General features: G+C 41.0%; 1 protein-coding gene across 1 annotated transcript in view; it reads right to left on the minus strand.

Annotated features, from left to right (window-relative positions):
• LOC132833359 (serine/threonine-protein kinase 32B-like) overlaps positions 1 to 15290 on the minus strand; it is a 196396-nt gene that overhangs the window by 77046 nt on the left and 104060 nt on the right. The window contains exon 4 of the mRNA XM_060851571.1: positions 757 to 846. Within this exon, the coding sequence (XP_060707554.1) occupies positions 757 to 846 (90 nt within the window). The remainder of the gene's footprint in view (positions 1 to 756; positions 847 to 15290) is intronic.

Below are 15290 nucleotides of genomic sequence, written 5' to 3' on the forward strand. Positions count from 1 at the left end.
CAAAATTATGAGGGGCATAGATAGGATAAATAGACAAAGTCTTTTTCCAGGGGTCGGGGAGTACAGAACTAGACGGCATAGGTTTAGGGTGAGAGGGGAAAGATATAAAAGAGACCTAACAGGTAACCTTTTCACGCAGAGGGTGAAACGTGTATGGAATGAGCTGCCAGAGGAAGTGGTGGAGGCTAGTAAAATTGCAACATTTAAATGTCATTTGAATGGATATATGAATAGGAAGGGTTTGGAGGAATATGGGCCACATGCTGGCAGGTGGGATGAGATTGGGTTGGGATATCTGGTCGGCATGGACGGGTTGGACCGAAGGGTCTGTTTCCATGCTGTACATCTCTATGACTCTATGACTATGATCCATCAGAGCCAGGGGTCATTAAGCCAACATTACTGTGCTGAAGAGTATTATTCCCGGTACGCTTTACTTTAAAAATTAATCAGCATAAAATTATACTTTTAAGATCTTTTCTATTATATCTTTCTTCTAAAAAATCAATTTAAAATCTCCTAAAAAGTCATAGCAATATTTTGGCTTAAATCAGCATTTTCTGAGAACCATTTTATCAGTTTTCAATAACCAGGGAAGATGCTAGTCATAATAATGTTTTTTTAAAATTATATTGATATCTTTTACTTTCAAATCTCCTGAAAACCCTGGACTTGCCATTTTGATATTACTTCTAATTCATTACCTTTATTACTTAGTACTTATAAAAATTAAGTATTGATTGTAATGTTGCTTACCCATGTATGGCTTGGTCCCAGCCATTGATGTGGCTTTTTCAGAGTCCTTCACCACTGTTGCTATGTTGAAATCAGTGATGTGAACATGCCCTTCAAAAGCAAACAAACAATTTGAATTTAAAAAGGAAATTCTCTGCAAAAACAAAGGGAAGAAATGTAACATTTTCAGCCACAATATTGGAAAGAAACATGTTGGCAGAACAGCGGTCAGTAGTTAAACTTGCAAAGAATTGTTGAAAAAGATAAATTAGGATTTGCAGGCAACAAGGGAGTTACTTTGCCACATTGGACAATGCATTCTCAACTTGGAGGTTTCTATCCATTTTGATGTTCAGGAATTTCAGGAATACAGATCCTGGGAGGCTTTATAGCTTCAGAAGCAAAGGTGAGCACTCTGGTCCATTGGTGGATTTAATAAAACTTTACATTGGCTTCTTTAGATTAGATTACATACAGTGTGGAAACAGGCCCTTCGGCCCAACAAGTCCACACCGACACGCACCCACCCAGACTTATTCCCCTACATTTACCCCTTCACCTGACACTACGGGCAATTTAGCATGGCCAATTCACCTAACCTGCACATTTTTGGGCTGTGGGAGGAAACCGGAGCACCTGGAGGAAACCCACGCAGACACAGGGAGAATGTGCAAACTCCACACAGTCAGTCGCCTGAGGCAGGAATTGAACCCAGGTCTCTGGCGCCGTGAGGCAACAGTGCTAACCACTGTGCCACCATGCCGACTTGTCGGGCTGAAGGGCCTGTTTCCACACTGTAAATAATCTAATCTAATCTAATCTAAAGAAGCCAATGTAAAGTTGTACTTAAGACATCCATGGATAGCTTGTCTGACAAAATTTCAGTGATTTAGGAGAATAAGAGACCATGATTTTATTTGGTGTGAATTCTGTATGATAAAGTATAACCTTACTGGTTTTCTTTTGTAAATCTACAAAAGTGAGTAGAGTGTTTTTTTTATTATTATATTTTGTTACTGAGGTTAGACAGGATGCAGAGCCGGGCTGAGAAATGGCAAATGGGGTTCAACTTGGATAAATGTGAAGTGATACATTTTGGAAGGTCAAACTTGAATGCTGAATATAGAATTAATGACAGGATTCTTGGCAGTGTGGAGGAACAGAGAGAGCTTGGTGTTCATGTACATACATCTCTCAAAGTTGCCACCCAAGTAGATAGGGTTGTTAAGGAAACATATGGTTCTTTGGCTTTCATTAACAGGGGGATCGAGTTTAAGAATCGCAAGGTTTTGCTACAGCTCTACAAGTCCCTGATGAGACAACACTTGGAATATTGTGTCTAGTTCTGGTTGCCGTACTACAGAAAAGATACAGAGGCTTTGGAGAGGTTGCAAAGAAGGTTTACCAGGGTTCTGTCTAGACTGGAGGGCTTGCCTTATGAAGAGAGGTTGAATAAGCTTGGACGTTTCTCTCTGTAGAGAAGGAGAAAGGGAGGTGACCTGATCGAGATATACAAGATAATAAGAGGAATAGATATAGTCAATAGCCAGAGACTTTTCCCCAGGGCAGGACTGACTGGCACGAAGAGTCAAAGTTTTAAGATATTAGGAGAAAGGTTTGGAGGGGACGTCTGAGAGAGTTGTGAATGCATGGAATGCGTTGCCAGCGGTGGTGGTGAAAGCAGAGTCATTAGGAACATTTAAGCGACTGCTGGACACGCACATGGATAGCAGTGAATTGAGGGGTAAGTAGGTTAAAGTATTTTATTTTACATTAGGATTAATTCTCAGCACAACATCGTGGGCCAAAGGGCCTGTTCTGTGCTGTACTTTTCTATGTTCTATGTTCTATGTTAAACTTTAAAGGTGTAAAAACATAGAGAGGGGTGTGGGAGTCCTGGGGAGATAGTGGGGAAAGCGATTAGTCTGAAACTGTTACAGTTGGGAAAAGGAGCAAGTGGAATTTAATGGGGAAAAGTGTGAGGTGATTCACTTTGGAAGGAGCAAAAGGAATAAAGAGTCCTGGGCTAATGGTAAGGTTCTTGGTAGTGTAGATGAGCAGAGAGATCTTGGTGTCCATGTACATAGATCACTGAAATTTGCCACACAGGTCGAGAGGGTTGATAAGAAGGCATATAGTGTGTTAGCTTTTATTGGTAGAGGGATTGAGTTTTGGAGCCATGAGGTAATACTGCAGCTGTACTCTGGTGTGGCCACATTTGGAATATTGCATACAGTTCTGGTCACAGTGGTATAGGATGAATGTGGAGGCTTTGGAAAGGGTTCAAAGGAGATTTACCAGGATGTTGCCTGGTACAGAGGGAAGGTCTTACGAAGAAAGGCTGAGGGACTTGAGGCTGCTTTCATTGGAGAGAAGGTTGAGAGGTGACGTAATTGAGACATACAAGATGGTTAGACAGGATGGACAGTGAGAGCCTTTTTCCTCGGATGGTGATGGCTAATACAAGGGGACATAGCTTTAGAGTGAGGGGTGGTAGATATAGGACAAACGTCAGAGGTAGTTTCTTTACTCAGAGAGTGGTAGGGGTGTGGAATGCCCTGTCTGCAACAGTAGTGGACTCACCAACTTAAATGAGCATTTAAATAGTCATTGGATATTGTAGGTTAGATGGGCTTTAGATTGGTTTCACAGGTTGATGCAACATTGAGGGCCAAAGGGTCTGTACTGTGCTGTAATGTTCAATGCTCTATGAGTCAAGCAGTCAAGGCAGGCAAGAACAAAGCAGAGAACAAGGTGTGACTGATAAATTAAACTGCATTTATTTCAATGCAAGAGGCCTAACAGGGAAGGCAGATTAACTCAGGGCATGGTTAGGAACATGGGACTGGGATATCATAGCAATTTCAAAGACGTGGCTCAGGAATGGACAGGACAGGCAGCTTAATGCTCCAGGCTATAGATGCTATAAGAATGATAGAAAAGTGGGGGCTGAGAGAGAAGGGGATGTGGTGTTTTTGATTAGGGATAACATTACAGCTGTACTAACGGAGGATATTCCTGGCAATACTTAGGTGGAACTGAGAAATAAGAAAGGGATGATCATCTTTTTGGGATTGTACTATTGACCCGCAGTAGCCAGGGGGAAATTGAGAAACAAATTTGTAAGGAGATCTCAGTTATCTGAATGAATAATACGGTAGTTATGGTAGGGGACTTTTACTTTCCAAACATAGACTGGGACTACCATAAGTCTACTGGGACTGGGCCTGGATGGAGAGGAATTTGTTAGGTGTGTATGAGAAAATCTTTGGATTCAGTATGTGGATGTACCTACTGGAGAAGGTGCAAAACTTGATCTACTCTTTGGAAATAAGGCAGAGCAGGTAACTGAGGTGTTAGTGGGGGTGCACTTCGTGGCCAGTGAGTATAATTGTATTAGTTTTAAAGTAGCGATGGAAAAGAATAGATTGGATCTAAAGGTTGAAGTTCTAAATTGGAGGAAGGCTAATTTTGAAGGTATTAGGCAAGAACTTTCAAAGGTTGATTGGAAGTGAATGTTCACAGGTAAAACAATGGCTAGAAAATGGGAAGCCTTCAAAAATGAGATGCCGAGAGTCTAGAAACAATATATTCCCATTAGGGTGAAATGCAAGGCTGCTAAGTGTAGAATCCTGGATGACTAGAGTAATTGAGGTTTTGGTCAAGAATAAGAAAGAAGCATATGTCAGGTATAGACAACAGAAATCAAGTGAATCCTTAGTAGAGTATAAAGGGAGTAGGCGTATAGAATCATAGAATCTCTACAGAGTGGAAACAGGGCCTTTGGCCCCATAAGTCCACACCGACCCTCTGAAGAGTAACCTGCCCAGATCCATTTCCCAACCCTATATTTACCTCTGACTAATGCACCTAACCTACATACCCCTGAACACTGTGGGCAGTTTAGCATGACCAATCCACCTAACCTAAATACCCCTAAACACTGTGGGCAATTGAGCATGACAATCCACCAAACCTACACATCTTTGGATTGTGGAGGAAACCGGAACACACAGAGGAAACCAATGCAGACACGGGGAGACGGTGAAAACTCCACACAGACAGTCGCCAGAGGCTGGAATCGAAGCCTTGAGGGAAATCAGGAGGGCAAAAAGGGGACACAAGAAAGCTTTGGCAAATAGGGTTAAGGAGAATTCAAAGGGATTCATTTTGGAAAAGCAAATCTTAGCCGGACTTATACACTTAATGATACGGTCCTAGGGAGTGTTGCTGAATAAAGAGACCTTGGAGTGCAGGTTCATAGCTCCTTGAAAGTGGAGTCGCAGGTAGATAGGATAGTGAAGAAGGCGTTTGGTATGCTTTCCTTTATTGGTCAGAGTATTGAGTACAGGAGTTGGAGCTGCAAATGTGTTGCTGGTCAAAGCACAGCAGGCCAGGCAGCATCTCAGGAATAGAGAATTCGACGTTTCGAGCATAAGCCCTGATGAAGGGCTTATGCTCGAAACGTCGAATTCTCTATTCCTGAGATGCTGCCTGGCCTGCTGTGCTTTGACCAGCAACACATTTGCAGCTGTGATCTCCAGCATCTGCAGACCTCATTTTTTACAGGAGTTGGATGGTCATGTTGCGGCTGTACAGGACATTGGTTAGGCCACTGTTGGAATATTGCATGCAATTCTGGTCTCCTTCCTATCAGAAATATGTAGTGAAACTTGAAAGGGTCAGAAAAGATTTACAAGGATGTTGCCAGGGTTGGAGGATCTGACATAGAGGGAGAAACTGAACAGGCTAGGGCTGTTTTCCCTGGAGCTTCGGAGGCTGAGCAGTGACCTTATAGAGATTTACAAAATTATGAGGGGCATGGATAGGATAAATAGACAAAGTCTTTTCCCTGGGGTTGGGGAGTCCAGAACTAGAGGGCATAGGTTTAGGGTGAGAGGGGAAAGATATAAAAGAGACCTAAGGGGCAACTTTTTCACGCAGAGGGTGGTACATGTATGGAATGAGCTGCCAGAGGATGTGGTGGAAGTTGGTACAATTGCAACATTTAAGAGGCATTTGGATGGGTATATGAATAGGAAGGGTTTGGAGGGATATGGGCTGGGCGCTGGCAAGTGGGACTTGATTGGGTTGGGATATCTGTTCGGCATGGACGGGTTGGACCGAAGGGTCTGTTTCCATGCTGTACATCTCTATGACTCTATGACTCCAGACATACATTAAGGACAAAAGAGTTACTAGGAAGAGAATAGACGCAGGAAATGGGGAAGATACTAAATGATATTTTGCGTTAGTGTTTAGTGTGGTCGAGCATTTGGAAGAAAGGAAACGTGGAGCAATAGTGACATCTTGAAAAATATCCAAATTAAAAAGGAGGAAGTGTTGGACGTCTTCAAACTCATAAAGGTGGATAAATCCTCACCTGATCAGGTGTACCCTAGAACTCTTTGGGAAGCTAGAGAAGTGATTGCTGGGCCTCTTGCTGAGATATTTGTATCATCAGTAGACACAGGCGAAGTGCCTGGAAGACTGGAAGTTGGCTAACATGGTGCCATTATTTAAGAAAGGTGGTAAGGTAAAACCAGGGAACTATAGACCAGTGAACCCAATATCAGTGGTGGGCATGTTCTTGGAGGGAATCCTGAGAGACAGAATTTACATGTACTTGGAAAGGCAAGGTCTGATTAGGGATAGTCATCATGGTTTTGTGCATGGGAAAATGTGTCCCACAAACGTGACTGAGTTTTTTGAGGAAGTAACAAAGAGGATTGATGAGGGTAGTACAATGGATGTGGTCTATAAGGACTTCAATAAGGCGTTCGACAAGGTTCCTCATGATAGACTGGTTAGTAAGGTTAGATAACATGGATAGGAGGGAGAACTAGCCATTTGGATTCAGACCTGGCTCGAAGGTAGAAGACAGAACGTGGTGGTGGAGGATTGCTTTTCAGACTGGAGAACTGTGACCAGTGGTGTGCCACAAGAATCGATGCTGGGTCTATTGCTTTTCATCATTTATATAAATTATTTAGATGCGAACATAGGAGGTATAGTTAGTAAATTTGTAGATGACCCTAAAATTGGTGGCGTAGTCGACAGCCAAGAAGGTTACCTCAGAGTACCATGGGATCATGATCAGGTGAGCCAATGGGCTGAAAAGTGGCAGATAGTGGGTAACTTAGCATTTTGGAAAGGCAAATCAGGGCACAAATTATACACTTAATCATGATGTCCTGGGGAGTGGTGCTAAACAAAGAGACCATGGAGTGCAGGTTCATAGCTCCTTGAAAATGGAGTCACAGGTAAATAGGATAGTGAAGAAAACATTTGGTATGCTTGCCTTTATTGGTCAGTGCATTGAACATAGGACTTAAGAGGGCATGTTGTGACTATACAGGACATTGGTTAGGCCACTATTGGAATATTATGTACAATTCTGGTCTCCCTGACATAGGAAGGATGTTGTGAAGCTTGAAAGAATTTAGAAAAGATTTACAAGGATGTTTCCAGGGTTGGAGGGTTTGAGCTATAGGGAGAGGCTGAAACACTGGGGCTATTTTTCCCGGAGCATCGGAGGCTGAGGAATCACCTTGTAGAAGTTTAAAAAACTCATGAGGGGTATAAATAGAGTAAATAGACCAGGGTGGGGGAGTCCAGAACTAGAGGGCATAGGTTTAAGGTGAGAGTGGAACCAAGGGGCAACATTTTCATGGGCTGTTAGAGGAGGTGGTGAGGTGATACAATTACAATATTTAAAAGGCACCTAGATGGATATATGAATAGGAAGGATTTAGAGGGATTTGGGCCAAATGCTAGCAAATGGGACTAGATTTATTTAGGATATCTGGTCAGCATGGACAATTTGGACCGAAGGGTCTGTATATCTCTATGGTTCTATGATTCTATAACTTCAGCAGAAAAAGAATTACTGACATAATTTAAGGTAAAGTATTTGCTTTTGAGATCTGTAGCACTGTCCCCTTAGAAAGATCAGATTCTCTAGATAATGTTAATACTAATATATAAAAAGAAAGCTCTGAAGCCATTAAATTTTTCTATTTACCTAATACTTGTTAAATTTACTTCTTGAAAACTACAACCATTTAGGAAGCTCACAAGAATATCTAATGGATCTGAATAACATTTTCTTTTTTTAATGTGTAATTTGCTACAGATATTGAAATGTAGGATCTTCACAAAGTTTACTTTTATGAAAAGGACAAGTTTAAAAATGCAGGAATATAGCCTGAAACACTAACAGAACATTAACCAAAATCTTTGCAATTAAGTTTTTAAAAGGAGGACCAATACAAAAGGTCAAAGTTAGAAAACGGAAGATTTTTTTTCTGTTGGGATCCTTATCAAATTCATGCCCGAGGGGTTCCTGTAATTTCATAAATCAAAAACAAGTTTTAATTTTAGTTCGGGCCTCATGCTGTACTTGTGAGCAACAAATGAAAAAGGATTGAACCATTCCGAAAGGAGTGACAGAAATCATTAGTGCAGTTGATATTTCTCCGCCTGAAAATTAGCATGTAGTGGCTATCAATGGATCCAGTGCAAAGCATAGCACAAGAAAATAAATGTTTTAAAACAGTGACTTGTATTTAATTATTAATGTTCTACCTGCACTCGTAACACCATTTTGTGTAAATATTGGGGAGAATAGATGAAAAAGGAGGGAGACTTTTTGTGACTAGTCTTGATTCTTATCTGTTTTGTACTGCCTTATTTGGTAGTCATGTCCTGATTTCAACACTTCACTCAAAACGCTTCTGCAAATCCATTTAAATGACCTTGAGGCAACATTTCCTAGGTCCTTTACTGTATATAAATCATTCATTTTAAACCAGTGCTCAAATAGAAGCGTTTTGCATGGGAAGCCATTTTGAGGAGTACATTCTTATACAGGAACATGATTATTACTTTTAGAGGTTGAATGAAGCAGAATAGGGGATTAACCCCAGTGTTTTCAATCACCTAAGATAGATATGCTCTGCTTGAAACCAATCTCCTGAGGGCAGTACATTAGCGTAGCTGTGGGTTATCGTATGATTAGGTACAAGAACGTACAATTGATGGGAACTGAAAACTGCGCTTGTAAATTAAATTCAAACAGCTGAGGTGATAAAGCAGAATAGAAGGTAAAGATCCTTAAAGACATTAGAAATGTTTAAAAGTCATCTGAACCCAATTACTGACTGTTCCGAGATTGAAGACAGAGGTAATTAAGAGGCAAATGGAAAAAAATTTGACTAAATTGTACTTTGCAGTAAGTCAGAATGTTCAAGTTTGAGTATCATTATTTCAACTATTCCATCACAATTGTTTGCACCAGACAAGGCAGGGTAAAAGGGTATTTTGAAAATGTAATATATATGCTAACTGCTGCACTGCAGCAAACTCCAGGAATCTGCCTCTCTTGGCTTCTCTGGTGATGAAGCAAGTCTGTCACCAACGTACAAAAGAAGCTGACGTAAAAGTGGATAGACCTCACAGAAATAGTCTATTGAATCAATCAAAAGATAATGTCAAATTCCAAATGTAAATCAACAACACTCACTCTATCTCACCTCGAAGTTTTCAACCCATCTACACTCTCTAAGTTACAACACTGCTATGTATAACAGTCACAACTGGTTCAGCAAAATTTACCTCCAACTTTTTTTTTAAAGTTAATTCACAGCATTCCCATCCCTAACTACCCAGAGGGTAGTTAAGAATCAATCGTATTGTGTAGGTCTAGACTCACACATTGGCCAGACCAGATAAGGACAGCAGTTTCCTTCCCTAAAAGACAGAATGAACCAGATGGATTTGCCTGCGAGCAACAACAGTTTCACAATCAGATATCTTTTAAAAATATCTGCCATGATGGGATTTGAACTCAGGTCCCCAGAGCATTACCCAGATGTCTGAGTTACTAGCCCGGTGATAATAATAACACTAGACTATCACCTGCCTGTCTCAAAGCAATGAAAGCTATTGTCTTTGGTCACAGCCAGGTCACTGTTCATTAGCCATCGACCTGATTCTGCTGCTCAGAGGATGACTGAAGCTGAATGAGACCATTCCAAGCCTGTGGGTCATACTTGACTGCAAGTCAAACATTCAAATAAATGTCCATCCTGCCTCCAAAATTGCTTACAATACTGCTGTAACATGACCCGTTAGTTCCCCAAACTCATATCACCTGCTGCTGAAACCTTCTTCCATGCCTTTGTTAACTCTAAATTTGACTATTTCTGGATGGCCTCTCATCTTCCATCCTCCATAAGCCTGAACTCATTAAAACTTCTCTACTCATATCTCCAGACCAACTCCCATTTATTCAACATCCCTGAACTTTCTAAACTATATTGGTTCAAGTCCGTCAACGCCTCATTTTAAAAATGATTATGATGATTGTAAACAAATCCACCCTTTCCTGCCTCTGTAATTTTCTCCAACCTTATAATCATCTCTCTTCTCCAATTCTGTGTCTCCATTGGCAGCCATATCTTCAGCTGGGACCTTAAAGAAATCATATAGTATAGAAGAGACCCTCTGGCCCATCTAGTCTGCACTGACAAAGCCTACTCCAAATCTACACTAGTTCCAATTTCCAACACTTGGCCCATACCTTGAATGTTATGATATCTCAAGTGCTCATCCAAGTACTTTTTAAATATTGTGAGGTTTCCCGTCTCAAATACCCTCCAGTCAGTGGATTCTAGATTCTTGACCCCTCTGGATGAAAAGACTTTGCTCCAATCCCCTCTAAATCCCCTGCCTTTTACCATAAAATCATCTCCCCTTGTTATTGACCCCTCAATTAAAGTGAACAGCTGCTTTTTATCTGTCCTGTCCATGCCCATATCACCTTATATACTTCTAACAGGCTCCCCTTACCCTTTTCTGCTCTAACATAAACAACCTGATCTTATCCAGCCTCCCTTCGGAGCTAAAATGCTCCATCCCAGGCAATACCTTGGTGAATCTCCTCTGCACCTCCTCTAAAGGGATCACCTCCTTCTATCGATGCTGCCAGTCCTGCTGAGTTTCTGTTTTTTTTCAGATTTCCAGCATCTGCAATTCTTTGCTTTACATCCTCCCTATAGGGTGGTGACCAGAACTGCACATAGTACTCCAGTTGGGGCCTAATCAAATTCCTGTACAGCTCCAACATAACCACTCTGCTCTTGAAATCCATGCCACGACTGATAAATGCAAGTCTCTCTTAACTATCCTATCAATCTGTTCTGCCACCTTTGAGGATCTGTGGATAACCTCCCAAGATCCCTCTGTTCCTCTGAGCTTCCTAGTGTCCTGTTATTCATTGAGTACTCCGTTGTCTTGTTACTTCAACCAAAGTGCATCACCTCACACATATTAGGGCAAAATTACACCTGCCACTGATCTGACCAATCTGTTTAATATCCTCCTGCAACCTAAGACCTTCTTTCTCATTGTCAACTACCTGTGTCATACACAAACTCATCAGCAACACCGGACACCCCATATTTTCTTCGATATCATTTATACATGTCACAAACAGTACAGGGACCCAACACTGATCCCTGTGGTGTGCCACTGGAAAGCAACCTCATAGCCTACCTTTTTAGTCATCTGTCCTTATGTGGCATGGTGTCGATTTTGCTTTGTAACACTACTGCAAAGCAACCTTGAGACGTGTTTTTACATTCAAGATGCTATACAAATGAATGTTGTTGTTGGAAGCCCTGCTGTATTTAGATAGACATAGAGTCATAAAGCTTTACAGCATGGAACCAGCCCCTTTGGGCCAACTCATCCATGCTGAACAGTTATCCTAAATTAATCTAGTCCCACTTGCCAGCATTTGACCCATATCCCTCTAAACCCTTCCTTTTCATATACCATCCAGATGCCTTTTAAATGTTGTAATTGTACCAGCCTCCACCACTTCCTCTGGCAGCTCATTCCATACACGTTCTACCCTCTGCATGAAAAGTTTGCCCCTTTGGTCCCTTTTATATCTTGCCCCTCTCACCTTAAACCTGTGACCTCTAGTTTTGGACTTCCCAACCCTAGGATAAAGACCTTGGCTATTTACCCTATCTATGGCTCTCCTAATTTTATAAACCGCTATAAGGTTATATCTCAGCATCCGACACTAGCGAAAATAGCCCCAGCCTATTCAGCCTCTCCCATTAGCTCAGATCCTTCAATCCTGGCAACATTCCTGCAAATTGTTTTTCTGAACCATTTCAAGTTTAACAATATCCTTCCTATAGCAAGAAGACCAGAATTGCACGCAGTATTCCAAAAGGGCCTAATCATTAACCTGTGCAGCTCTAACATGACCTCCCAACTCTCATAATCAATACACTGACCAATAAAGGAAAGCATACCAAACACCTTCTTCACTATCCTGTGACTCTACTTTCAAGGAACTATGAACCTGGACTCTAAGGTCTCTTTGTTCAGCAACACTCCCCGAGACCTTACTGTTAAGTGTATAAGTCCTGCTCTGATTTATTTTTCCAAAATGCAGCACATCACATTTATCTGAATTAAACTCCATCTACCACTTCTCGGCCCACTGGCCTATCTGATCAAGATCCCGTTGTGCTATGAGGTAACCTTCTCCACTGTCTACTATACCACCAATTTTGGTGTCATCTGTAAACTTACTAACCATTCCTCCTATGTTCACATCTAAATCATTTATATAAATGATGAAAAATCCACCCAAGGTTATTTTTGAAGGGTAGAAAAATATAGCTTACTATCTTAAAAAAGGAAAATAATGGTTTGCTATGACAGACTAAATTTACTTAGAAGCTTAGCTAACAAAACTGCAAAGGTTTTAAAATGCAAAAGGTTTCATTATTGCTGGTGTAAATGGAATCACTTTCTTCATCCCACTCACAGCAATATCTCTCAGGTATTCACTGTTTACAAGTACGCATGAAGTTTTGGTATTTACTTCTAAATAATGAAGCTTTCCATTAGTTTGTATGATGGTATAAAATGATCTAAAATGTGCCACAATGACCTCACGATCATTGAAATTCTACTTTTGCATCACTATGAGAGTGACGATGGTAGTAAAAGGTTTTGGGGTGTCTCTCCCAGTTGACTTTTGATTCAAAATGTTGAAGTTAGCCCGGTCACGAGAACCAAATATTCAATTTTAAACTCAGGTTGTACAAGCCTTTTGACATTCTGAACCAAGCATCGACCCAATCTTGAACTCTCAATCAGTTCACTTCAGAGTATGCATGTTTGACCACAGCTTGTGAAACATAAAAGGTCCCATCATGTGTTTACAGATGAAATTGTTTCTAGCACAGACTGATCTCTCAGTTTGTGAAAAAATGAATAATAAATTACAGTCTTGCACAACTTAGTTTATTGTTTGCAATACAATCTCCAAACTGCCCAAAAAAAAAGGATTAGTATCTGCTCTGGATTACTTTGGTAAAAATGTGTAAGAACACAGTGAAAGTAAGAACACAACTTTAACATCACTAAACAGACATATCACTGCAAAATTGATCAGAGATGTGGTTCTAGTTTTCCTAATGGCCTCTCTTATCCCTAACTAGAAATTGCAGACTTCAAAAAAGATGAACTCAATAAAATCCACCTGGCTGTCATTCTGTCTAAATCACTCAGCAATGCCGTCAATGGAAGGGTCGTCTACACTTGACTGGATTACACTTCTTCTAACTATATTCTACTGAAGATCTATCCAAACAAACATCTACCTACAGTTGGAATATTGCCAACAGAGGATCTAAACGTCAACCAAGGGTGTTGTATTTAACTTAAAGGCTGATATTGCAAATTATATTTATATATGTTTGAAATTCTATATATTAAAACTAATCAGATTTCTCACTGGTATTTTTTCTTTCTAATACCAGATTAAATTTCCATCAGTTGCTAGTTTTACATAAAAATACAGTACAAATTTCACTTTTCAACAAAATTAATTTTATTGAAATGGCATGATCTGATATTAGTAATGAATTTACAAATGGATCTATAGCAGAACCCTTTGTACATTTTTTAAAAATCAAGTTTATAGACCAGCTTACATTGAAAATGGTAAGATATTGGGTAAAGCATCACCAAAGGAACTGCATACAAATGGTACAATGTGCTCATTATTGATGCATACTGTATTTTTATCCTATTGTTCCTTAGCCTACATTGTACGATATTTGTGGAATTAAATTATTAACCCTTACTTCAGTAGTGTAAACTGAAGCACAAAGTTAGGAAGAAACTTAATTTCTTTCAATCTTCAGAGGGATAATTACGAGTAAAGTTGCAACATTTAGCTCTGCAGTGCCCGAAGATAATAAAAGTGAAGGAGGCTGACTTTTGTTGACACCCAGCACAGTTTGCCCTGTACACCAGATCTGGAGTGGGCAATAGCACAGGAATGCTGTGCAAGCATAGGGAGCACAGATACATAGCAGATCATGACATCATTTGGCTGCATAAGGGACACCCATTGATGCTATTTAAAAGCATCAGCCTGGGCCTTACAGGTGAGGTGGTTTTGACTTTCTTTTTCTGCTGAGGATTCAGTGGACTCTCCTGGAAGACTTCACTCAACTCATTTGACCCAGCAGTGGGTTGGGCTGGATGTGTGTGAGAGGTTGAGTGGCTTTTGAAGGTGTCTGAGCAGATAAATCTGCTCTCAAGTCATAAATCCTTCTAGAATCATAGGAACAAGCAGCAGAAATAGACCATTCAGCTCCTCAAGCCTGCTATACTGTGAAACTACTGCCACTATCCTGGGACAGGAGCTCAGCAAGAGGAAGTCATGTGAGAGCCTATAGACATCCTGTGAGCATTGCCATCTGCAGCACGAGGGCAGCAGTCTGAGTCTGCATGGTACAAAACAGCAATAACTATTGATTTCATGACACCAGTCTGGGAGTCCATTGCAAAACTCAGCTGTTGTTAATTGTATTGCAATGGAGACAGCGGCACCTGCCATCAGATGCTACATTATGATGGGCTAGGCACTCTAATGGACCTGGCCAACAATTAAGCCCTGAGCAGTGTCTCATGTTAACTTGCAGCTAGACCACTCCATGCTCCTTGACAACAATGCATCAAGTGCTTCTGTGCTCAAATCCATCAGCCTTTTCTTTGAATGCTGTCCTCATCTGAGTCCTGCAGTGGAACTTGTGTGAAGCCTTGATCTTTGGGACGTTGATTTACATGTTCACTGCTAGCTTTGCTGCAGTTCACTCTTGCCCAGTGACTCAGCATTCCAATCTCACCTTTATGGTAGCCTCTAAAGTTCAGACCATCACCAGTCCTTGAGCTGCTATCTGATTCAATGAACATCATTATTCAGGATGACTTCAGTGATGCTGGTTGCAATAACCTCTCTGGTTGCCTCTAATGCCTGGCACCATCCCCCATAATGGGTTTCGGGGATGCAGCCATATATCTCTCATAGAATTCCTACTGTGTGGAAACAGGCCATTCGGCCCATGAGTCCACACTGCCCCTCCCAAGAGCATCCCACCCAACCCACCACCCTACCCTAACTCTATAACCCTGCTTTTCCCTGGTAAACTCACCCAGCCTGCCCATCCTGG

Source organism: Hemiscyllium ocellatum, chromosome 36, assembly GCF_020745735.1.
Source record: "Hemiscyllium ocellatum isolate sHemOce1 chromosome 36, sHemOce1.pat.X.cur, whole genome shotgun sequence".
Taxonomy (NCBI): Eukaryota; Metazoa; Chordata; class Chondrichthyes; order Orectolobiformes; family Hemiscylliidae; genus Hemiscyllium; species Hemiscyllium ocellatum.